The 26,658-nt window shown below is 37.6% G+C and overlaps 1 protein-coding gene across 1 annotated transcript in view; it reads left to right on the forward strand.

Annotated features, from left to right (window-relative positions):
* The window catches only part of SLC41A2 (solute carrier family 41 member 2), a gene marked incomplete at its 3' end in the record, with an annotated part of 51,089 nt that overhangs the window by 16,190 nt on the left and 8,241 nt on the right, over window positions 1-26,658 (forward strand). The window contains exons 4-9 of the mRNA XM_084256319.1: window positions 441-585; window positions 2,177-2,323; window positions 9,215-9,362; window positions 13,104-13,183; window positions 21,949-22,080; window positions 23,254-23,402. Coding sequence (XP_084112445.1) covers window positions 441-585; window positions 2,177-2,323; window positions 9,215-9,362; window positions 13,104-13,183; window positions 21,949-22,080; window positions 23,254-23,402 — 801 coding nt within the window. The remainder of the gene's footprint in view (window positions 1-440; window positions 586-2,176; window positions 2,324-9,214; window positions 9,363-13,103; window positions 13,184-21,948; window positions 22,081-23,253; window positions 23,403-26,658) is intronic.

A 26,658-nucleotide genomic window follows, 5' to 3' on the forward strand; every position in this document is an offset into this window, starting at 1 on the left:
ACATATTCCCTTCTTTAAATATCCTAAATTCTCATTAGGCCGTATGATGAGGTATAGCACATAGCCAGTCACCATAACCTCAAGTCCCTCTTTGTCAATGTCTCATGTCAGCAAGGAGGCGTGCGAAACAGGGAGCCCCATGCAGGCCCATCTCCTGATGGTGGTGCCAGCCAGTGAGGCGGTGGGGCCCTGTTCCCTGTGGACAGAAGTAGAAGGGAGGAGAAAAGAGGGACACCCTCAGAGGCAAGGCATTGGGGGTGGTTGTGCTCTCTCTGACTTTTAATATTTAAACTATAGTAACTTTGTAAGGGTAACACAGCTAAATTACCATATGCCATACTTTCTTCTGACTTCTTACATGTATATCGACATCATCGAATAGGAAATGTTTTTTTCAAAATGAATAATTCAGCTGGACTATAAAAAAACTTTTTTTTTAGGTTCAAGCAACAGTAGTTGGTTTTCTAGCAGCTGTGGCAGCAATTATATTGGGCTGGATACCAGAGGGAAAATACTACCTTGATCATTCCATACTTCTGTGCTCTAGCAGTGTAGCTACTGCCTTCATCGCGTCTCTTCTGCAGGGTAAGTGCCTTTATAAATGTCTGTTCACGGTCTCGTACTCGCCAATGATTTATTTTCCATGTTGACTGTTTTTATTTGGATGATATGTGTTCATTATGAGAAGAATAGAAACACGTCATCTATAAATTTTTAAAGTATCTTATTCCAGATATATTTATATCTATTGTATGTAAACCTTAGTGTAGAACAGACATTCTGAGATTTTTCTCCTGACCTGCTGTATCCTGGGACAAGTCCCAAATAAACCTAGATACTCATTTGCTTCTGTAAGTTCAATTAATTGAGAAAATGCCTTTCTGGAAATGATGTAGAGGATTTATTGATTTGTCATTTGAGCAACAAGTATTGCAGGAAACCTGAGTTTCGAAAACAGTCCTTCTGTTAAAGTTTTTTGAAGTTTCAGATTTCAAAAATATTTCCTTGCTGTTTCTGTAGCACTGCAGATATAACGACAAGCTGGATGCAGCATTTTTGTTGGCTGTACACTTTAAGAGTCAGAGACTTTCTAGCTACATTTAGAATTTTTCGGTTGGGATGTCATTTTTATTAATTTGAACTTCGCACTAGAGAACTAGCTAAATATGGAACCATAATCATAAAGAATTGGTTCTTTTCATTTTATAATTGCTGCCACCTCCCTTATATCACCAGTAAAGGTCAAAAGTGGAAGATTCTCATGTCAGGAATCATGACAAGCGAACAAGCTAACTTTCTCTGCTAGTTTCTGGTAATTTAGAGAATCTTATTAAAACTAAAGCAGTGTTTTCAAAAGGTTTTCAAGATTTTGTTTTCATACTTAAATTATATCCAGAATAGTTTCTCATCAGTGTATGGAATTATTAGAATTAAATAGTAGTTGGTGGTGTGAGAAAATCCATACACTTGGCTATGGATATAAATGTTATCATTTTTCTCCCATTTCTATTGCTCAGAAGAATAAGGATTTAAAAGTACAGTTACATTTTCATCTTCTTTCTCTAGTTGTAGGTTCATAGGCAGAAACTTTGGGTTGAAAGGGTAATCTTTCCGAAGTCAGCTTATTATGTTCTGGCCTCCAGTGTTCAACATATGATTACTTTCCTCCTCTTGACACTTCAACACTTTTAAATCATGAAAACGAAGCACCCATTTCTGGTTACCACAACATAAAACAAACCGTTTTCTTGGTCATCTTCCCAATGGCTATGCCTATTAGTATCACCCACCTTTCTTTATTTGAAGGTTACTTCAGTATCTTATTTGAATGTTAAGATAAAATCTTCAGGTTTGATACACACAAATACATTACTTTTATTACCTCTAAGCCATATATGTTATTGAATTTGAAACTTTAGCTTTAATATCATCTTGCAGTTGCCTCTCCGGTTTCTCAACGCAACACTGAATTTCTTAAATCTTCTATGATCTATGGAATTTGTTGAAAGGCATTCTGCCAAAGCATTAGAGTAAAAAGTTTTATTTGGTTTAGTCAGCTTATCTTTGCAGGCTCACTGAAACTGTTATGCTGTTTGTCTAGCCCATATATTTTAGTATTGGGGCATTGATTTTCTTTAAATCATAACATAAAAGTAATGAGCTCTTTTTATTTTAGGAATTATAATGGTTGGGGTTATCGTTGGTTCGAAGAAGACTGGTATAAATCCTGATAATGTCGCTACACCCATTGCTGCTAGTTTTGGCGACCTTATAACTCTTGCCATATTAGCGTGGATAAGCCAGGGTTTATACTCCTGTCTCGGTAAGTGGACTTGAAACAAAATATAATGTGTTGCTCTGAGTGTCTTTAAATATATATCATTATGCTGATGCCATGGATTCCTGGTGGCTTCGTCCATATTAGAACTGTGAGGGTCAGAGCTGAGCACACTACCCATTTGCCATACACGGGTGTTCTGTTGTGATGTTCATCTATTTTTTTTTTCTCACTTATTTTTTCTCCTTATAAAGTTGAAAGCTCTGTGAGATAAGGATTATCATCTTTAATTTTAGATGAGAAAACAGACTCATAGAAGTGTTGGATATATAACCCACTGCTAGTTAGAAGGTTGAAGACAGCTCATTATATCCTATAAATTCTGCCCTTTCCTCTAAATGTGTGGCTGACAAAGAGCCTGCTGACAACATGCTGATGCTGCATTGCGCTACTATCCCAGAACACAAGGTTATGGTGCCTGAAATCTAGTGGCTCCCCCACCTCCTGCCCTCCCCCCATCCCATCAGAAACCAACATGGCAATTAACAACAACAAATGATCACCATGAAGGCTAGCCTGAATGCTGTGTAAAGTTGGAGTCATATGTGTGATTCTTGATACAAGGATAGAGTATTTATAGAGTCTAATGAATTGTTTTCAGCAACATACTCAAACTGTCACCAGTGTAAATGGATATATTTTTTAGCATTGGTTTATGTTATAAGAAGTTGTGCTGTTATTTATTTTTAATGCCAAATTAAGAAAATTAAAAGAAAAAGTAACAGTAATATGAGAAAAAATAGTTCTAAATCTAAGCCCAAAGCAGACATGTATTCATATGTCTTCATATATTTTCATGGATTCTGTATAGATTTGTGAAATACCTTAAAGTAAATCAAAAGTGCATTCAGCTTGAGAAAGGACCTCAGATCCATGTTTTTGAACTAAAGCAAGGACTTTAGCAACAATGCAGTCATTTTTCACTGCTTATGGATATATCAAGAGACGCTTCATTTTGTATATAAAGTTACCTTAAATTATCTAATAAATGGCATAAACATATTTAGTAAGGCTTGTATTTGTCCATGGAAAAGTCTCATTTAGCAGATAAGATGTATCCACTTGAAGTCAGGTAGAAGACAATACCTGATCAGTGGCCGAAATTTAGACCTTGGTTTTCACTTGGTTGTGGAATAATTGAGAATTGACATGTTCAGGTATAGTCGGGATAATGTCCAATTCCTTTCTCTCCCTACCCCCCAGAAAAAAAGCACAAAGAATGAATCATGTTGTTAAAATAATCTGCTCTAATTTATATTATTGTGATGATAATTGGACATTCTTTCTGCCTGTGAACTAGTTACACAATTTAGAAGTTGATGCTGGTCAGGGCTTGAAATACTAGCTTATGGCTCGTATTAGAGAATGCAGTTTGATAGTCTCCTCCTACTCGATTAAGCTCACTTGCCTGTCGCAGGCAGACAGCTGGGCAACTTGCAGGCCTCACCACCTTAGAAACCAACCACCATTTCCCAGGTCGAGCAGGGAGACAATGAGTTAATCGTGCTTCGTGCCTCTCTCCCTTTTTGGAGATTGGATCATCCTTTCCCACTTTGGGGAGGAGGTAAGGAGAATGGAAGTGCAGAGTAGTCGAGGGAGAAGGGTCTCCCCCTAATGTTATTGAGGGCAGAAGTTCTAGGGTCTGGCCAGGAGGATACTGATGGGGGTGGCGGGATGGAGAGTAAGTATTCGTTCAGGAATTGGGCTCCCCTATATTATAAAAAAGTATTTATTTGCACACTTGAATATTTAAATCACCATTAAGTCATTTGTAGCACAATTCTCAGGTGCTTGGTAATACAGACTATCTCATCAGTTGAGGTGGTAAGAAAATAAGAGAATGACAACCATTGTAGTGATACAGAATAATTATTTGATTCCACAAGATAATTCAATTTTCAAAGAAAATAATGGGTGCCGACCTTTGAAATTTTATTTTAAAAAACTACATGAGGGCCTCCCCTGGTGTCGCAGCGCTTGAGCGCTGGGCTGCGAAGCTGCCTGCAGCCTCTGCAGTGCCCATTCGATGGCGGCGAGGGTCCCACATGGCGCGACAGAACTCTCCTGCTGTGCGTGTATTTTGTCAGTCTGCCTGTTCTGTTCCCCACTCTGGTTCTGGTGAATTCTCTCACCCTCCCGCGCTTCTGACTGTACCCAGTGCTTGTATAAATAAATCTTTAAAAAAATAAAAAAAACTACATGAGCCATAAACTTCCCTTATAAAAGCCATAGCCATAATGTATTGTATAAAATTTTCAGTATTCTGCATATTATAGATGATATACCAGTACTTTAACTAGTTCAGGAAATTAAAATGTGAAATGGAATGATACCATCACAGATCACAATTTGGAAAAATGTAATTTTATTATAAAATACTGCTTGGTTGCCTTGTCTCCTAAAAGTTGACAGAAAGTAATTCAAGATGAATTAATTAAAATAGGATATTTTATGTTTAGTCTGTATCATGTTTCCCTAAAATGGCATTTTTATTTATTTTTTAATGGCATTTTAAAAAATGGGCTACTAGTTGTTTCCAACATTAATTTAGCAGGTAAAGGTGTTTCTGAAGTCCGTGTTTGGGTTTCTGTTGTGAACGCTAGGGGTCCTCAGAAGACCAGCAACTGCGAGCCTAGTGTAAGTGGATTCTGAAAAAAGATTAAGCACAGGCACATTAAAATCCCCTTCATCCTGCTGAGATGCCTAGTTCTTGGAAACAAAGTTGAATTCCTGAACGCTTAGCAGTTTCGAGAGATTATAAAGAGGATTTCGTGGCAGCTTGAAATTGGTTATAAATAGAGGCCTTGTCAGTATAAGCTCGCAAAAAAGTGGATGTTGAAAACAGTCTCACTTACCTGTTCACCTAGAGTTTTGACATTTGGAAATGACCTTAAATAGCTCTCCCCGTGTCTGTTGGTTTTGGTGCGCGTGCTGAGGACTTGCTCTCTATCCATTCAGTGTGCTACGTTTCCTTTAGTCCTGGTAAAATTGCTCATTTCTGATATCTGAAGCAAATGCAGGATTTCCCTCCTCACTTCTGCAGTTCTCTGTATATTTTTTAAAAAGCCCAAAGCCTCCTGTTGATTTCATATTTGTAGTTGCCCCATGAAAGTTAGTGTTCAGGTCCCTGGAGTCTGCAAAACTTACTTCACAAGGTCCTACCTGCTCCGACCTTTCTTAAACCTTTTACTCCAGACTCTGCCATGTACTGATTTTCATACATGTCTGTGATTTTCCCCTTTTTTTCTTGTGTTATCGCCCTCCTGTCCATGAAGGCCAGAGTCCCCACTTCTCAATGCTAAGTTCATAGGGCCCCCTCATCTTGGATGACCCTTTTCTTCCCTGAATCCCTAGAGCATATCATCGACCCTTCCATGATGATGCTTTTTACCTTGACTACATTGGTCGTTAACACTTTTAACTGAAGCTGTAGTATGTTCCCCTACGAGGGTTTAAGTTTCTTGAGGACAAAGCTGCTTTTATTTTATTTACATTTTCTGTAGCATTCCATAGTGCCATATATATAGAGAGAGGATGCTGAATAAATAGAACTTTACCAGATGCTTTGTTCTTTTTGAAAGCTACCCAATTAATGGGAGTAGAAGTTATTTAGGGAGGAGTAGGTCTTGGAAAATAGAAGATATGTGTCCATCTGAACAATTTTGCAGTAGTGTCCAATAACATAATAGATTGTCACAAAAAAAAAAAAAGGATCCTTTCGATGAGGACATGTATCAGGAACATACTGGAAGGGTATCTTGGTTAGTGAAAAGTATCTGGACATTAGTATTACTGTAGCAAAGTAAAAATGGCAACATATCACTAGAAAAGATCTATTTTAAGTGCAAGTAGAAGAGGAAATAAAAGTCAGTGACTTGTAGAGAAAATATAAAGGCATTTATTCAGCCTGTACATGATCTTTAAACATGTAATCTTCAAAAGCTATGAAGAGAATCTAAGGTTGGACCAGTAACTGCAGTCGCTGTACATAATGATTATTGCCCTTTTTCTTGTCTACACATTTTAAGAGAATTTTAAAATTTTTTTCAATTATTTATAACCATATGGCTATATAATTCTTGTATGTATGTGATGTTTATTGATTTGAAAATTATCAGCTTTTCATTTTTTTTTGAGACAGGATCTGAGAAACAAAATGTTGATTTCTTTCTTCAAGGTTAACTTTAAAAAGATGTCGTCATTGAAGTTATAAGAACAATAGCAACCAGCCTCGGGTTATTTTAGTCCTGTGGAGACTAACAGGAATGACACCTGGTTATTTCCAGAACATTCTAAATATCACTGCCTTGAAGTGGTGATGTGAGCAGAATCTAAATTTATTTTTCAAATCACTCTTTAGAGATTTTTAGCAATGTACCATGTGAGTTTAGAGTGATTCCTAGAAGGTCTATATAGTGGAAAAATCTGATGGTTATTATAATGGACATTTTAAAAATTGTTAACTTAAAATGCCCATTGCTTTGTTCACACAGAACGCGCTAACATAAAAATGCCACTCATAATGACTACATATTTCAGAAGAATATAGGGTAAGAATAATAAATGCTATTAATGAAATTACTGAGCGGTAGTTACAAAATGTCACCAACAGTCTAATAAAAGGTGAAAGCCAGGAATGAAACAGGTAGCAGTTCTGTTCAGAGGTGAAGTTCAGTCTTAACAATTGTAAACATTTTGTCCTAATTTTACTATTCTGTAATTTACCTGTGCATAGAATCATTACTAATGCACTTGGACATTTAGTGGCATAAAATTCCACAAATTTCTGTGTGTACACCTGTTTTAATATCCTATCACTACTGGGATACATTACCACACACCTGGGCTGCAGTAAAACATAGAAATTAGTTTTCTGACAGTCCTGGAGACGAGAGTCCAAAATGATTTTTACAGGGCTAAAATCAAGGTATTGGCAGGACTGGTTTCTTCTAGGCGGTTCAAGGGAAAATCCTTTCCTGGCTTGTTAGCATGTTTTCAAGGTTCATCTGTACTGTAACCTGAATCAGTACCGAAAATAGCACTATGGAGTAACATCCCAAATGTGGATTAAAAGTATTCTAGTGTATATGTGTTTCACATTTGTCACCATTTGATGGGCATTTGAGTTGTTTTCACTTTCTGGCTATTGCAAATAATGTTGCTGTGAACCTTCTTGTGTATTTTTTGTGTGAACATTTGTTTTCAGGTCTCTTGGCATATACCTAGGAGTAGACTTGCTGGGGCGCATGATAACTCTTATTAACATTTGGAGGAATGGTCCATTTATTATTTTTAATTTATTTCCTGAGAAAAATGTTCCCCTCTTTGGAAATCCAAGGTGGTGGCTCTGGGGTGTGGGTGGTGGGCTCATTTTCAACTTCAGATGCCTTTCCAGAAATTTCATGTTGGGTATAATTTAAAGCATGGCACCGAGCTGCTGCTCTTCTCTTGACCTGGAAATGAAATAAAAAGCTGATCTGACCCGGCACTCTTTCCATCTGTGTTTTGTGGACTTCAGTGCTTATCATTTTCTATTAGATCTTCTAAGAGATTGTTGGCAATCTTAGTTGGTTTAGGAGGTGAGAATGCTTCCAGATAGAAATGTTATTTATCCTTCCGCCATGGTTTATCAAGAACTAGGAATGCATAAGGTTTTTCCTTTTTAAAAAAAAAATCATGGAGAAAATGACACTATCTATTACATTGGTCATATTTCTTTCAATGAATGAAAAAATGTAAATGAATTTTGTCAGCATAGTTACTGTGAAGATGCGATGGCAAGTCAGGTAAAGTCCTGAGAATAAAATTCGTTTGGATATTTCTTTGGCATCTATAGCAGTGGTTCCTACTGAAAAGAAAAATTGAGTTTCTACCTAGCTTAAACATCTTTAGTGATGAGTAAGATTTTGTTCAGAAGTTGTATACATCATGTCTACAAAGCAAGACAAATAGCCAGCCCCAAGGCCAGTGAACTTCCTTAGACTCTCCCTAGAAAAGTCTGCCAAGAAGGCGGGAGAAAAAATACTTGTGATCAAGTGAGACAGTCACCACAAGATCCTGGGACACAGCCACCCCAGCATGTCCCAGATGGTGAGATGGGAATAATAATGGCAGTGATGATGACAATGATGGTACATTTTCAATAAATGTTAGCTACGTACCTGGTTTGTGTTACCAGATGGTGGTTAATAAATGTACTATAGTCCCCCATAGCATATTAGAAGGTCCAAGTAGTGCTGTAGTGAAGCGATCTGTTTAACTGTATTAAGATACTTTTTAAATTTTATTTTGGAGCTTGAACACCACTTAGCTTGGGGGAGCTATCGATTGTCAACTTATTGGCCAATATTCTGTGGAATGCTTGGACTGTTGGAGCCTTGCAGGTGAAAACAATATGCCATTTGACTTCATAGTTTAGACCACAAAATTTGGTGTCAGCCAGATGTCATTTTTCCCAACTTTTGCTATTTCCTGGCTGTATACTTAAACACGCAAGCCTCAGTTTCTTCATAAACTAAAAATAACACAGTTGTGAGGACAATAAACTGAGAAGATGAATATAAAGCATTTAGTATTTGGTAGGTAGAGAAGCCCAATAAATATTAACTGTTTTATTGTTGTTCTAGTCGTTATTATTGCTGTTCCTACCTAGGTATATAACTCTTTCAGTAGATACTTGTCAAACAAGTGTATTTGTTTTTAGTTACATTATTTAATATTTTTTATCTTATTGACAGTTTTAAAGTAGTTTGAAATTTATAGAAAATACATGAATGTTTGATAATATCATAGCTTCTGATAAAATTTTAATGTGTCCATTTGCTACGATTAAAAGAAAGATTGAAATGTCCTTTTCTTTTTTTTTTTAAATTTTAGAGACCTACTACTATATTTCTCCACTGGTTGGTGTCTTTTTCCTGGCTCTGACTCCTATCTGGATTATAATAGCTGCCAAACACCCAGCCACAAGGACAGTTCTCCACTCGGGCTGGGAGCCGGTCATAACAGCAATGGTTATAAGTAGGTTAGTGGTGAAGTGTGTGTACTCTGTCTGCATGTACGTATATGTGCATTAAAACAAATTAACTGCCTATTTTTATTTGACTACTGCTACTTCAAGGATTCTGACAAGCCTTGATATAATTAAGGATATATGCAAATGTTTAGTTTGCAAGGATCCCATTACAGCACAAGTTTTAATAACAGAAAAAAAAAGCAATGTAGAAGTCTAGCAATCAGCTATTGGTCAGGTAAGTTGCAACACATAGTCATGCTTTGCTGAAGGACGTTTTGGTCAATGGTGGCCGTCCGGTGGTGGTGACAGTAGGCTCCCTCATGGGGTTTTGGGGTGTTGTGAGCCGTGCCATCTCGGTTTGTGGAAGTACACTCTGTGAGGTTTGCATGATGGTACATGGCCTAGTGATGCATTTCTCAGACCACGTCCCCATTGTTAGGTGACACATCGCTCTAGTGTTGCCAGCCACAGAGGCTCACACTGTAACATTTCTGTTGACATGAAAGTTGTTCATTATACGTTTGGTGAAAAGAGCAAGTGAGAAAAGAGTATGAATTTCCTGTTAAATGTGGTTGATGGACACATTTATAGCCTTCGTGAAACTACTAACATGACAGTAAAAGAGTGAAAAAAGGTCTAATACTACAAAGACAGGTACTCAGAGAAGACAGCAGGTGAAAGATTCAACAAGATTAGTAAGATAGGTGTCAGATGGTGGTGAACTGAACCAGCAGAATGAAATAGGGGGATACACATCAGAAATAAGTCGAGCTGACCCACAGAAACCCAGGACAGCAGAGGAATGAGAGGCATAAAGTACTTCTGAAAGCTGAAATGAAGACAGACTGCAAGTTTGTGTAAGGAACATCAAGAGCCCAAAAGCCCTTCTCCAGTTTGCCCACCTGAAGGGCAGACAAGACTTAACTCCAGAGATGCCCTGGTTCAGGGACACCCGCATGTGTGAGGATGCTGAGTGGACACTGTAGGAAAGAAAATGAAGTGAAAGTCTACGTGCTAACTGGGGTTTTCCATTCCCTTTTCTTTGCTCATAGAATGCTGGTGGCAGCTTTATGTCCCAGGCAGAAAACTAAAAAATTTCTTTCTGGGAAAACTCATCAGCACAACAGAAAAAAAAAAAAACATGCATATATTGACCCTTGTGGGTCCTTTAGTGAGCAAGCTGCATGCCTCCCCGGGGTTTTTCCCTGCTCCCACTTACAGACCTTGCTGTGTATGTGGAGAGCTCTCCGTAGGCCCTGCAGCCCCCTGACTTACCAAGAGCAAAGTCCCAATGTTTTTATTCTTGAAATAGTGAAGGATCGTCAGACATTTGATTAAGGCTTCTAACATGAAGGATAGCGATCCCTCTGCCCCCCCCCCCCAAAGTGTTACTCAAAGAAAGTGCAGGGACAGTTAAAAACAAACAAACAAACAAAAAATGTCATCAGTATTCCGGGAGAACTAACAGAAGCTGTGGTCTAATAGGCTTTGCAACTCAGCTTTGAATAATGATTCCTTGGTTATTATTAAGTCAATCCTAAATATTTTGCCAAAAATTGGCAGGATAGTGGGAAGAAGGGAATTGTGAAGGGACAAAAGAGGGAAGAAAGAGTGAGACTCAGTCCTCATCTGCTGTAGCAGGAAGCCAGGCGGTAAACGTTTAAAATCACATATCAAGAAAGAGCATATTTATAACCATGTTATTTAAAAATACAGAATTAAGTGCTAGAAGCAATAGCTAAAGAAGTTGAAAAGGGGGCCTCCCCTGGTGGCGCAGCGGTTGAGCACTGGGCTGCAAAGCTGCCCGCAGCCTCTGCAGCGCTGGTTCAATCCCTGGCCACCGGCGAGGGTCCCACATGGCGCGCAGACCTCTCCTGCCGCGCTCACTGCTCCCCTCAGCAGTGTATTTCGTCAGTCTGCCTGTTCTGCTCCCCGCTCTGTCTCTGGTAAATCCTCTCACCCTCTCATGAATCTGGCCTGTACCCTGGTTCTTGTATAAATAAATAAATAAATCTTTAAAAAAAAAGAAGTTGAAAAGGGATCCTAGTGGAGAGCAAGATCTATACGTGGGGTTGAGGACTGTTTTATAAGCTTTGTGGACCTTTCGCTATTAAAATAATGCACGTATGTTTGGTAAAAATAAAATTTAATAACAGAAAATGACTTTCATAATTTCAGCCAGTTTTATTTTTTAAAATATGCTTGTTAAAATATGTCTGGGTGGCGATATGCCAGCAGACGAACTGTAGAACTCTGAATGCTGTACCTGTGGCTCATTTATATTTTCTTCTTTTGTGTTTCTATTTCTAATTTTTCTATAGTAAGTTTTACGACCCAAGTAACAAACATTTTAAACTATATTTTAACAAGTGTTTGTGTTGTATCCACAGAATGATTTTTTTTCCTTGACACATAATGAGTTTGTCCTACGATATATGCATTTTTAAAATTAGCACTTAAAATATTAAAATATTTCTAAAGATGACTATTTTTGGACTTAATAAAATGGACTTTTTAATGGGAACCCCTAGCAGTGTAGACCTATTAAGCCATTATTAATTTGTTTTGCCAAAGAATTGAGATAATAAAGGCTTAACAATTTCCTAATGTTAACTGTTAGTAGTAAGAACATTTGTTCTGATATTTTGACAAGCAGCCCCATTCTGTGACACAGTTCCTTTTTCTGTAATGTGGACTGCATTTTCCTGGAGGACTTAGACAATAGAATCCCATGAAATGTTGGGACTGGCAGTGCTATCTAGTACATAGACTGAGAGACTGAAGTTAACCAATGGATAATGGTCTCAGAAACAAAATTCTCCAAGCTCTGATGAGACATTGTGAAGCTATGGCTTGCCATCACACAGCTGCACCTAGGTGTTCCAGGCCTGTGTTCTCAAGGTCAGCTCTTTCTGTGGCTACTACGCATCATTTTAATCTGCAAGTGATAAACACACCCTACTTACATACAATGATAAAAGTCATTCCTTCATGCCCTTAGTTACTTCAAAGAAGAGAGAATACTCTTTAAAAATACTTTTTTTAAATTGTAACGGCAATAAAGGGTTTTTAAAAATTACTAACTACAGAATAGTACAAAAATGACCATCAGTTTCCCAGTCAATCTCAACCCGTAGGGATGGATGTTAATATTTTCTTGTCTGTCTTTCCAGACGTTACTTGCGTGCACTGAAAGTGTGCTTTTCCTCTTCATAAATAACATATCTTGGAGACCATAAAGTGAGTCCTCAAATGCAGAGCTACAGCTTATGCCATATTTTATTCTTAATATTTTGCAGTTGCCTTTGATTTTTTTTTTTACTTTGACTATTTCCTCATTTTCTCCATTTTTTTTTTAAGTTTTTTTTTAAAGGTTTATTTATTTATTTATACAAGCACTGGGTGCAGTCAGACGCGCGGGAGGGTGAGAGAATTCACCAGAGCTAGAGCGGGGAACAGAACGGCAAAGTGACAAAATACACTGCTGAGGGGAGCAGCAGGCGTGGCAGGAGAGGTCTGCGTGCCATGTGGGACCCTCGCTGGCAGCCGGGGATTGAACCAGCGCTGCAGAGGCTGCGGGCAGCTTCGCAGACCAGCGCTCAACCGCTGTGCCACCAGGGGAGGCCCATCATTTTCTCCATTTTTTAATGCCTTAATATTTTGTTTTTAAAAGTAGAAGTGTTTATATATCAAGAACAAATTAGTGCATTTCCTTTCCTCTTCCCTAAGTTATATGATTTTGTCTTTCAGCATTGGGGGACTTATTCTGGACACAACTGTATCTGATCCAAACTTGGTTGGGATTGTTGTTTACACACCAGTTATTAACGGTAAGAATCAGATGTGCTGTTTTGTTATAATGTGAAATCTTTACATATACCAAAGTATTACTAGAAATTTTAGGACCATATTCCTACTCTTCTGTTTTCCCTTTAACCCCACTTTGTTGCTCATGGTGGAAATTACATTCCTGTTCTCAGTATACAGAATACATTTTTGAAAAGGACTGTTTCTTAATCTTATCACTAGATGTTAATTGAAAAGCAAGTCATTCCAATTTTTGAGGTTAGTGTGCCAAATACGATATTTCAGTTCTGCATGCTTTGGTCCTATCTACTATCTATGTTGTTTTGTTGCTACTCTTGTCAAATCTCATAGATGAATTTGAGGCAGATAAGATTAAGGAGTGCTTGAGTCAGTTTAGTCTATTCAAATCTGTCTCTTCTCTCCTGAATCCTTTAAAAGCTGTCTTATATTTTTTCTTATCTATAAAATAGTAGTTATAACATTCAAGTTCATAGGGATTTTTGTATGAATTCAATTTAATAGATCATTTTAATCTACTGGCTTTGGGCTGGCGGCCATTAAATTATATATTTTAGTATAGCATAAGCCAATAAATTTAAAAGTAATTCTGCTTGGGAGAAAACATGTCACAGGACTTACTACACACTTACAATAAATTACTTTTGTATATTTATCTGTAAGAAAATGTTACACAAGAGCAAGTTCTCCAAAATCTAATTTTATGTCTAAAATTCTGTGAACATTTTCATTTTTGTGTACCTTTAGAATAACCCTGTGAACCGTTTTTTAATTTTCTTGGTGCCCACTTTTCTGTTCACCCTTAAAATTATGGATCCACTTGATTCAACCTGCCCCTTCATTTTTTCATAAACAGTGACCAACCTTGTTTTTCTGTCTTTTACCATTGTTGTCTGCTAATGTCTCTCTCCAACCTTCAGTCAAGCAATAATAGATTAGCCTTCTGGACTCACTCCGCACTCAATGCAAAGTAAACATTTTCTTTAAACATTGTTTTTATTGCATCTGGCTTAAAATGACCAACTTAACAGTGATTTCCTCCTATCTGTCAAATCAAGTTTGAGGTCTGCTGCTTAGCTTTCACGCTTGCTATACCCTATTGGATGCATCGGCCTTTATCACTCTAACTAGATTCCATCGTAACTGTTAGAGCTGTGTTGCCCAACCTGTTAGTGAGAGATTCACCTTAAATCACAACAGCCCCATAATTAGTAAGGCTTTCATGAGTTTTTCTGTTGTTTCACCTTACATAAGAAACAGTGCTGGAGCTTCATAAAGTGTCCTCATTGGACATTGCTGCTATGGCATTGCCTGGTAGTAAAATCTTTTTCTGTATCTTAGAAAGTAAACCTTAGTTAGTTATAAGAGTGAGCTCATTTGATGTTAAATTCCACTTTTTAAAAACATTGATAGAGGATTCATTCCATCTTCTTCAGAATGGTGGAAGCGAGTTTCATGTTTTCAATTTATTTTTTATTGAGGCATAATGGACATATAACACTGAATTATTTTTAGGCCTATAATGTTATGATCAATATTTGTACATACTACAAAATGATCATCACAATAAGCCTTTAGTTAACAACTATCATCACACAGAGTTACACATTTTTTTTCTTGTGATGAGACTGAGAACAATGCATTATGCAGTAAGTATCATTAACTGTAGTTGTATATTACATTCCCAGGACTTATTTATTTTAAAACTAGAAATTGTATTCTTCATGTGATTTCAACTCTTTACTCCTAATCCTATCTGTTCACTTTCAGATCCATACTTTAAACTGAATTTACCCACAAGGAAAGACCCAAAACACAAAATCTGAGCTCATTTTCTCCCCTTACTCCCAAACCTGCTTTTCCTCCTGTGTTTCTCTGTCAGTTAGTGGTATTATATGTATCCAGTGTACCAAACGGTGCATCCCAAAGTCATCACATACTCCCTTTCTCTTATACTGTCTCCTCTTATCTGCTCTTAAAATACTACTTGAATTAGTCTCAACCCTTTGTCTCTATTATCCCTGTTTTTGTTCAGAATCTTACCTGAGTTCATCTGTATAAATTACTTCCCAGCCTCTTTTCTCACCCATATTGTTGCTAGAATCACCTTCCTAAAGAACAAAGTGGACCTTGTCCCTTGCTTGCTTAAAGATCACAGTTGAGTTACCTGCATGAAATTGTTTAGCATAACACCCTAGACCCAGTCTGCCCTAAAATCCCCCTCTTCAGTTTTATTTCTCTACAAGTCTGCCAACTCTTCAACCTTTTGTCTTGCTGAATTTTCTATGCTTTTTCAAATAGATCAAGTTGTTTCTCTATACCGAACCTTTGTACCTACTGTTCCCTCTGTCTTACTCCCCTTATTTACCAAGTTTTGCTCATTAATTCAGACCCAATAAAAGCATTACCTCTTCTGCAAAGTAGATATTCAGGCAGAGTTAGTTGCTTTTCTCTGATAACAATACATTAGTTATCTTTTCTCAGATTCCAAAGCAGACTTTTATACATTTAATACTTTTATTATAGTATATACTTATTTTGTATAATTTCACTTTTGAAATGAATAGTGTCTAGCCTGTTTTGATTTGGTAATTGCTGGGTGAATAAATGCATGAGTTAAGGCACATGCTTCGTTTTGTTGCTGAATATGTCACTAAATTTGAGGAAATTATCTCGTTAAATAATGCAGCTTAGATCATAACCAAAACATTTTCATGGAGTTTAGCAGGTACTTGAGATGTGCTTTCAATAGGCAAAAATAGAAAAAATGGTTCCTCCTGTTTGTATAAAAAATCAGGTTAGGAGTTGGGAGAAACAGGCAAAAGGGGTGACTGTATGGCAATGGGGGGAAACTAGACTTTTGGTGGTGATCGTGATGTAAAGTATACATACAGATGGGGAATTATAAAGCTGTGCACCTGAAACTTATAAAATCTTATAAACCAATGTTTCCTCAATAAAAATTTATTAATAAAAAAATTAGCAGCGATGGCAACATTTATTACTTTCCTTCATTTCTTCTGTGTGAAACTGGAGAAATTGATTTCTCAGCATTTCCTTCTATTTGGTATGTTCTAAAATCTCTTTAGATAGGAGTGAATGTTGGGGGAGGAGCACTTTAGATACTAAAAGAGGTTAGACCAAAAAATAAAAAAATAAAAGAGGTTAGAGATCCAAGGAGTGAATATTTTGTGGACAAAAGAAGAAAGAGCTGTATTAGAGATCAACTGTTGAGGAGGAGGAGCTAAGTTAGTGTAGCTAAGAAAAGTGATTCAAAAGGGACCTCCTGTTTAGTAACTAAGAAGTCATTTGCAAGTTCAAGTTTTTAGTTTAATAGGAGTAATAACTAAATAAATGAAGGTATAGTCTCATAATAGAATACTGTTAGCAATAAAATGAGTGAATTTTATCTTACACAGCAACAAGGATGAATCTCAAGAACTTATATAATAGAGGGTTCCATTTATATAAAGCACAAAAGCATAATTAATATCCGCATTTTATTTCTGGAAACTAAAAGAGTAATTTCTATGTGTGGATTTGGATAAGACATTGTGAAAGGAAAATAGGTGGAAATGCAGGTGTGTGGAGGTGGCTTCAACAAGTGAGTATGGATGGGAGATACTAGATCTGTTGTACAGTCAATTAAAGAAAGTGATTTCCAAGGTAATAATACTGCTTTAATTTCAAAATATAACCAGAGATTATGGTGAGCACATGGGAGGTTAACACTTTAATTAGCTCTTCCACATTATGTTGTTTACTTCAAGATTTTAGTCATCTTGGGTCTCCCCTGGTTGGTGCAGGTGGTTGAGCCCAGTGCTGTGAAACTGTCCACAGCCTCTGCAACGCTGGTTCAATCCTGGCTGGCCAGCTAGGGTCCCACATGGCGCGGCAGACCTCTCCTGTCTGGCCCGCTGCTCCCCTCAGCAATGTATTTCGTCAGTCTGCCTGTTCTGTTCCCTGCTCTCCCGATCTGCCTCTGGTGAATCCTCTCACCGTCCCGCACATCTGGCCTATACCCCGTTCTTGTATAAATAAATAAATCTTTAAAAAAAAAGATTTTAGTCATCTTATCTGGAAAAAATATGCCAGTCTGTTTCGAACATGTCAATTCATTTTATTTTTAGCTTAGTGCAATTGTCAGATATCAGTTGTGCCTGTGTTTCCTGGACAATGGGGTGAATCAGGTCAGGGAGCACATGGAAGAGGAAAGCATAAGTCCACTATTTCTAAGGGCTTATGTGTATTCATCATCACATATGATAGTCTGGACATAGTAAAAAGGAAATGAAAGTAGTTCTGCAAAACTACTCATGTGGTTTTGTGGAAGAGAACGCTAATTATTGTTTCAACTCAATCAAGGCGAGTTGCAAGTAGCAGCTACATTCTCAGAGTAATGCATTATGCTTTCTGCACTTTTAAGGATTCCATATCTAATAAAATACCAGACAAAACATTATCCCCAAGAGAATTTCCAGCGTAAATGAAGATGAACCTACCATTTATGCATTCCTGTGGCAAATATCTGGCATCGAAGAATGTTTCTGAATGCAGTCTTTCCTTTTCCATTTAGTATAAGCATCTCATTCTCTTTTTTGAGGGGCTATGAAGGGAAATCCTTGGCTGATTACAGGCTGTTCTTGTTGGCTTACCCAGTAACTCTTTGTGAAAGTGCTTGTATTGTAGAATATTAATATGCCCTTCCCATGTCCAGGGCAAAGGAAACAAATGCGTTTTTATTTTTATTTTTTTACAGATGTGGTAATTTCTAGGCTATGTTAACTTACTTCCAGTTAGAAATGTTACTGGCCTTGTTTATGTGCTATTATCAGATGTGTATCAATACCTGCCAGTTATTCAGTGTTCTGCCACCCTTGTTTACTTTAGAAAGTGAGCTCAGATTTAGAACATCCCCACTTTTAAAAATAGTCATCACTACCCTCTTGTGGAAAATCCAGTGAGTAAACAGAAGGCAATTTAAATGATTGTTTTAAATATGGGCATCAAGTGACTTATTCTCTTTTTTAAAAATGAGAAATGTGAGTTAATTGAAAAGCAGCACAGTTCCTACACCATGTCCAGCAACTGTTGTATCTTTCATGTTTTCATTACTTTATTTAATGTTATCTCTGATGAGGTAGATATTAAATTATCCTCACTTTTCAGTGTATAGGATCGAATGCTGAGTATCACTGAAGTCTCAGTGAGTGGCAAGGCCGTTTGCAAACCCACGTGGTCCGAGCCAGAGGCAGCTCCACAGAGAACAGAGCTCTGCATTCATGAGCCTTAATTATTCCTCCTGGTCAATGTGACTTTGTTTCCCTTTTAAACATATTTTACAAGAAATTTGTTTTCTTCTAGGAAATTTTTTAGAACTCCTTGGGATGCATATTTTTAAACCTTTTTTATGATAAACTATATTTTAAGTATCTTAAGCACTTTTAATGAATTTTTTATTTGCTAAATGAGACATGGTAAGGAAATTGTGAAGCTACATTTAGTTTAAGATGGAGTTGTAATTTCATTTAAAAAATATAACATTCAAATTGCTTTATTTTTAGTGTATTAATGTAAGAAATCAGTGTGTTAACTTTAAGGGGGGAGGCTTCATGGTGTCCTTGTTTCTCTAATTTTTTCCCCCATGACAAAAACAATGTTAAATTCTTATTTATAGAATAGAGATTTATCACTATTAGAATGCATTGAACACCAAAATTTCACTACACGTCAGGTTGTATATAAGTCACGTAGAATGGCATTGAGCAGAATCACTCAACCTGTATTTCTGAACATAATAATTATATATAACCCCAGATAAATTGTTCAGACTGAAAGCTTGCTAAAGCTGGGTTTCTCCATAGTATGTACCTGATTGCTGGCGCTAAACAGCACATCATAAATAGTCAAGCAAAGGATTCATCCTCTAGCCACTGTATGTATGAGGGAGCAGCAGAATAAGAAATCAGTTGTTTTGCATCCAGATATCTGGATGCAACAATTGGTGATCATCCTGGTCGAGGTCTGTTGTCTTCTGATTCTGATGACTTCAAAGCTTTTGACTCGCTACCTAGTTCAGGCTTCCTGTTGAAATTATTCCCTAGGTCTTGTTTAAAAATCTCCCTCTGCAGGGCCTCCCCCGGTGGCGCAGCAGTTGAGCTCTGGGCTGCGAGGCTGCCCGCAGCCTCTGCAGCGCCTGTTTGTTCCCGGGCCGCTGACGAGGGTCCCACAAAAAAAAAAAAAAGAAAAGAAAAATCTCCCTCTGCAAGTGTGAATCAAATGGAGCCCTGCATGAACGCATTCTAAGATTTCCAGCTCTTACAATTTCATATTTCTTCCAGATTTATAGTATTTTGCTTTATGTATCTGGAGATAATGCTTAGGTGCATCTACATTTAGGATTGTTACGACTTTTTGTTGCCTTCCTCAACCTTTATTCAATATATTTATGCCTAGTAATAATCTTTGTTATAAAGTTTTTTTCCCTGATGCTGATATTGCCACCCTAGCTTTCTTTTCATTTGTGTTTACATGGTAGGTCTGTCTCCATACTTTTAACCTATTTATATCCACATTTTTTAAAATTAATTAATTTATTTATACAAACACTGGGTACAGTCAGAAGCACAGAAGGGTGAGAGAATTCACCAGAGCCAGAGCGGGGAACAGAACAGGCAGACTGACGAAGTAACACTGCTGAGGGGAGCAGCAGGTGCGGCAGGAGAGGTCTGCGCACCATGTTGGACCCTTGCCGGCGGCCAGGGATCGAACCTACACTGCAGAGGCTGCCGGCAGCTTCGCAACCCAGAGCTCAACCGCTGCACCACTAAGGGAGGCCCCATATATCCACATCTTTTAATGCATGTTGTATATCTTTTGCATTAGGCCCTTTAACATATTAATGGTGATCATAGCTATTTTGAAGTCTTTGTCACATAGTTTTGACACTTGTATCATCTCTGGGTCCCCCAACTTCTTCCTTTTGACTGTCTATATTTTTATTGAATGCTGGACATTATATATACCAGAACATTGGAAATTGAGATAAATATTATTTATGCCTGGAAATAACATTTTCTTCTGTTACTCAGGAGTATGGAGGGTTGAATCTAGTTAGTGGATGAGCTGGGTTTGTGTGGGGATGGGGTGGTGGTTATTATAGTGACATCTGGTACAGCACTGCCTTCCAGGTTCTGTATTGAGGGGCCTGCTACCTTATGCTTAGTGTGAGGTCTGGAACGTTGGTCCCTGCAGCATGGAAGGCTTGACTGTGCTCCTGCTCTTCTTCTGTGGGGGCTGCTGCTATTTGCTTGTTACTTGGTCAAGGCATGGGGTGGGATGTGGGATTCTCTTACTCTACCCTCAATTGTAGGCAACCCCTTTGCATTCTCAGAGATAGGGGATCAATATTTTTCCCCTCCCCCATTGACAGTCAAATGTAACTTGATTTGTCAGCAACTGGTAGATTTTCTTTTGTTTCAGCAGCAGATATCCTTTGCTTCTATTCTTCCTCCAGTGGCAACTGGTCTTTGCCTGGGACTAGGTAGCTCAAGTATTTCCTCCACTGCCCTAAGCAGCTTTTGCAACATAGGAGGGGTTCAGGGGCAGATGGGATTTCCTGCCTGTGTGCTGCCAGGGTGATTTTTCAAGTCCCCTGCTGGACCTCAGTCTGTTTCACAAGCACCCGACAGAGACTTGTGGAAATAGCTGACAAGTGAGTGTGGACACCCAGGGCTCCAGGTATTCTAAGAAGTTACGCATTTACGAATTTGAATTTTTCAGTTGTTTCCTTATGATATGCTTTTAAGGCTACTACCCCTTTCTCCCAAACTCCATAAAAGGAAAAGTCATTTGTTGCCCTCTCACATTGGAGGAACTTCCCACCTTTGGAAATCATTTCACCTCTTCAGCTTCTTTTCTTCAGAGTATATGAGAGGATCATCTAGATTAAAAGATGACTTTCCTGAAGTCTTTGTGGTTTGTTGTCTTATACCAATTTCTTTCTTTCTTTTTTTTTTTAAATCATCTAGATTAAAAGATGACTTTCCTGAAGTCTTTGTGGTTTGTTGTCTTATACCAATTTCTTTTTTTTTTAAATGTTTTTTATTTAAGTTGCTATTAAGCTTTTTTTTTTTTTTAAGATTTATTTATTTATTTATACAAGCACTGGGCACAGTCAGAAGCGCGGGAGGGTGAGAGAATTCACCAGAGCCAGAGCGGGGAGCAGAGCAGGCAGAAGGACCGAAGTACACCGCTGAGGGGAGCAGCGGGCGGCAGGAGAGGTCTGCGCGCCATGTGGGACCCTCCTCTGGTGGCCAGGGAGCAGCCGGGGATCGAACCGGCGCTGCAGAGGCTGCGGGCAGCTTCGCAACCCAGCGCTCAACCGCTGCGCCACCAGGGAGGCCCAAACCCTAGAAGAAAAGTATCAGGCTTTGTCTATTAGAATTTTTTTTTCTTTTTCATTAAAGTGATAACCATGAACCATTTTGTCATCTAGTTTTATATCTTACCAGTAATTTTTAAAAAATACTTCTTGCTCCAGTCTGTTTTCAGCCCAGACAGTGAGTCAGCTTTGGAAGAGTAATGAATGAAGCCTTCATCTCAGTGATTTTATGCTTTTGGAATATCTACCTCAACATTAAATAAATCAACATTATAGAAGAATTCATTTTTTTATTGGCCCAGGATGTGACATAAGGCAGCTGCATGTGGTCATATTTATGCAAATTTAAAATATGAAGAAAACGGCTTCATTTCTCCTATGTTTCAGGTATCGGTGGTAACCTGGTGGCCATTCAAGCTAGCAGGATTTCTACCTACCTCCATTTACACAGCATCCCCGGAGAACTACCTGATGGACCCAAAGGCTGTTACTATCCCTTTAGAACCTTTTTTGGCCCAGGTACGTGCCAAAAAGGACTTCTGCATATTGTATTTCAGGAGCTCGTCCTCTCAGAGTATAGACAGGCAACATTTGTCGAATACGTATTTTGTTTGTGGTATTCAACTTTTCCATTTCTGAGATGAAATAGGATTTTTTTTTCACTCAGTCTCAGTGAACAACAAAAAGAATTTGTATCAGTTCTGTAGCTGCTGAGGGCTTTCTATAATATTTCTCTTTTATCTCTGTCTCTGGGATAAGAGGAAACCTGTGCACACAAGAAAACATTGCTTGGTGACTTATGGAGACAGATACCCTGTCCTTCTTCATGAGAGTCATATTTTGGCCTTTCTACATGTAGGCCTTTGATCCCAAACAGGAGAGAGGGAATAATAAGCACAGATATATGAAAAGTATGTTGTTGATGTCACCTTGGCATGTGATTACCAAAAAGCAAGGACCACAATTTAATTTTTATTCAGTATTTTTAATGGAGCTAACATTGCTTTATGACATTGTGTCTGATCTAGGGAAACAGGTTCACACCTCCTCAGATGCATGTCACCACGCCTCTCCCACCATCAAAGCACCCCTAGGCCTTTTCCCTAGCCCATTGGGGCCCTCTTCTTTTTGTTCCCTCTCTACTCACCTCAGTTCTGCAGTCATATCGCTAGAGTTTGTTTTGGTTTAGTTTCCTCAGTTCCTTTGTAATCTCTGTATTCCCCATGAGTGAAATCATCTGGTATTTGCTAAGGTGACAATTTTCAACATTGTAATTCTTGTCATTTTTTTCTGATGAAAATAAATGTAATTATTAACTTTTGCGTGAGGATCAGAGATTCCTAGCCTTATAATATCAGTGAAATAACTTTAAAGGAAAAGTAAAATTAAAAATTTCAATACATTAATGACTTCATTTTTTTTAAATATATTCCCTCTGTTTTTATGGTAGATATTAGAGTCTGGCCAAAACTTCATAGCTGTTTTTTCAACTACCTTTCATTAATTAACATATAACAAGTAGGAAGAATTTGGAATTACTAAATGAATTATAGCTGAAATTTATTTTTAGCAATTAGATTTTATGTGATGCTATATAATATGGTAGCTAAAAAGTTCTCCAATTTTAATAACTGTGATATATTATTAACTAAAAATATGATTTTTAAACAACTTTTACATTTTATATTACAGGAGTAAATAATAAGTCTGCTCAAGTTCTACTGCTTCTAGTGATTCCTGGACATTTAATTTTCCTCTACACTATTCATCTGATGAAAAGTGGGCACACGTCTTTAACCGTAATCTTCATAGTAGTGTACTTATTTGCTGCTGTATTACAGGTAAGAGTTAAAAATCTCCTTTATGCTTAGAACTTTGCAAAGGTATATATAGCTACATAAATCTAAAGGCACATGAAATATTTTAATTTCTCAAAAACCAGTAGAATGCCTTCGTATTAATTTCCTCTTAGGAGCATTAGGCTCAGGACCACTTTTAACATAGTATAGAAAATAGAATCTTTGGATTTCTTGTTTCTTGAATTTCATGTCTTCTTCTTTTTATTGTTCTCATGTTTTGTGTTAACAGATCTTCTGATATATTCCTGAAAAAAAAAAAGCATACTTTTTTGACCCTTTGCATACTGTATAATGCTTTTATGTGAGTAGGTTGACTAGACATAGAAATCTGTTTGTTTGAGGATTTTGAAGGCATCGATTCATTACCTTTTAGCTTTTCCTGGGAAAGACAGTCATGGGCCTTACTCAATGCTGATTTCATAGTGTGTAACTCCTTCTGTCTCACTAGGTGCTTGCAAGATCTTCTCATTCTTCCTATTACTCCTAAATTTCACCTGGGTGTGCTTTGCTTTGAGTATATTTTGTGCGTTTTGATAGATTTATTGTGATGCTATGCAATACAGTGGCTAAAAAATAATCCTCAAAATTTAATAGTATTTGACCCTTTCAATTTCAAAATTCACGTTCTTTCGTACTAAGAAAATTATATAAAGCTGGCTGTGTAATAGATGCTATAGAAGTGTTAGCTGGTAATGTTATTTTTGTTTAAATATTTCTATATAGAATGATACAGAATAGAATTATAAATGGTCATTGATTTCTGAGTGACAGTTTGAAAGTTTTTTTTTTAACTTACAGTGTTGATTGAATTTTCCGATGTTTCTTTTATAGTTTTCATTTTTATGGGTTTGGTGTTTATTTTCGCTTCAAGAATCAGATATCTGTCAGAGTAAAGCTTTGTGGTTGTGTCTGACATTGTGTGTTATTCCAGTGGAATACCTTGGAATCAGATCGTACATTCTCAAATCTTTGAGCTCTGACTCTAACATACATAAGTACAGACACACACACACACACACACACACACAGGCACACATACCTCTTTGGAAACCAGCGTTTACATAAAAGATCTTGATCTTTCCCTGCTGTGTCAATCAATACAAAAATGGACACAATGAAGAAATACTTCTTAAAGACTTCCTGACCTCTTGAAACTCACCTTTTAATATTCTTTGCACGATTGGCCTCCTTTTTTTTTGATCTGCTTTAATTTATATTCAATCCCACTCAAATGTTTCATTCCATGCCACTTGTCCTACTCCTAAACTGTATGTTTTGATTGAATTCATGTAATAAAGTTTTCTAATGCATGTATAATTTCTCTTCATTTGGATTCCTACCTCGTTGAGAATAGAGAACAAATCTTTTTAGTATTTCCCCACAAGACATGATATAGTTGGTTGTTTTTTAATTTTTATTGTTCCAGTCTCTTCCCAGACTAACATTACTTGAGGAAATTTCCCTCTCAATTCCCTGTCATACTAAATGAAGAATATCTGTTTGAAGGAAACTTGATATTGAACCTATTATTATATCATTGTGAAACAGCACTTTTGCATTTACACAGATCATCTCTTTCTGCAAGCCTTCCTTGAATAATACCTAATTTGGTCTGAGTGCCCCTGTTCCTGTTACTGTGGTATCCTCTGAATACCATTAACCTCACATATTCCAGATTCCATTCACTCTAGAATGCAATCTAGAGTCTGTCTCACCCACTCTAGAAAAAAAGGTCTTTGTTTTACTCATTCTTTAGCCTCTAGCATCTACCCCTATTGTTCAGTTGGCACTTGTTAAACCGAATGACTCTATAGTGGCAGCTCCTCTGTCATCTGTGGTGGAAGGAGAAAAGTAGAACTGTATTTAGGTACCAGAAATTCTCCAAAACGGAAAAATCTAAATTGTCTTCTCTTTGCTTTCAATAAACATCAGTCTCCTCTCTTTCGTTGTCAGTTATTCCAAGTAAAAGGCAGTGAAAAATAAAGCATAAACCTCCACAAATACTATCAACAGTCAAAATTGTAAGGTTTTACTGATATGTTTAGTGATGAAAAGGCTTGGTATGTAGGGGAAGTAAAAGGGGAATGGATCGAGCCATAAGGCTCATGTGTTGGTAACTGATGAAGCCGAATGGTGGTGCCTGAGGATGGTGTGCATTAATTTGGGCTGTGTTCTCTCCTGTTGTGTATGTTTGAATTTTTACATAATAAGGAGTGTTCAAAATTAAAGTTTTATTTCAGATGTTAACATTGGAGTCTTTTTCAAAGAATATTAGCTCTCTAATTTTGGTCCTGTAGCTATTTCTTCAAATAAAAAAGTAAAAATTGTCAACTTGAGTTTGATGCTGGGACTTGAAGTGGCAGAGTATGTGTTTTATTTTGCTCTATGTGCACAGTGACTCCATTTTGGGGGGAGCTATTGCTATGGATATGTTGCAGATTGTTTAGGTATTTTTTTTATGTGTCTTACAATTAGAAGGAACCTAGCAAATGTGTTTTGTTACGTGATATGAAAGCCACTGAACCACAGCCTGTAGGTTTGATGGACTATGTTCTTGCCCAGTCCAGTGGTCAGACTAGGTCAAGGTCAGAGGAATGTGCAGAAGACATTCATACTACCAGCCCTGTTGCATTTTGGGTTGATTTGTTTCAGCAGTAAGCATGGGTTGGCATCAAACTAATAGTTCTCTGTCACCCAATATACATCTTGTGCCTTCAGTCAGATTTATAAAACTTCTAGCTGTGGTTAAGGATATGATCGTTGGCTTTAGAACACAGATTTTCATCCATATCAAATTAGTCCATTGAACCTACATAACTGATTTTCTAGAACTCGTGTACTTTCTTCCATCAGCGTTCCTTCTCTATTGCAGTGATTTCCTCTGCCCTCACATCTTACTCACTTGCTCCATTGACTGCTCAAAGCCTGTTAATTTGTGAAATCAAAAGCTTTTTTATATGGACTGTGAGGAACCTTGTTGACCTTCTCCAAGGTAGAGACGGGAAATTTGATGCCTCTCAGGGTGTTCTTTCCCTCATTCTTTCATCTGCCTTGTTCCCTACAGTGTTTTTCAAGGACATGGTACCTTGACAGCATCATAAACCTGAGAAGGTACAAAGATAACTATCAATCAGATATGCAGACTGGCAGTCATCTGAGCAAAGGAGGCACAGCAGTTCATCATGGTTCATTTCCTTATTTAATTTAAAGTCTCTACTAGTTCATTCCCCTTTGTGTC

Source organism: Talpa europaea (genome assembly GCF_964194135.1).
Source record: "Talpa europaea genome assembly, chromosome: 15".
Taxonomy (NCBI): domain Eukaryota; kingdom Metazoa; phylum Chordata; class Mammalia; order Eulipotyphla; family Talpidae; genus Talpa; species Talpa europaea.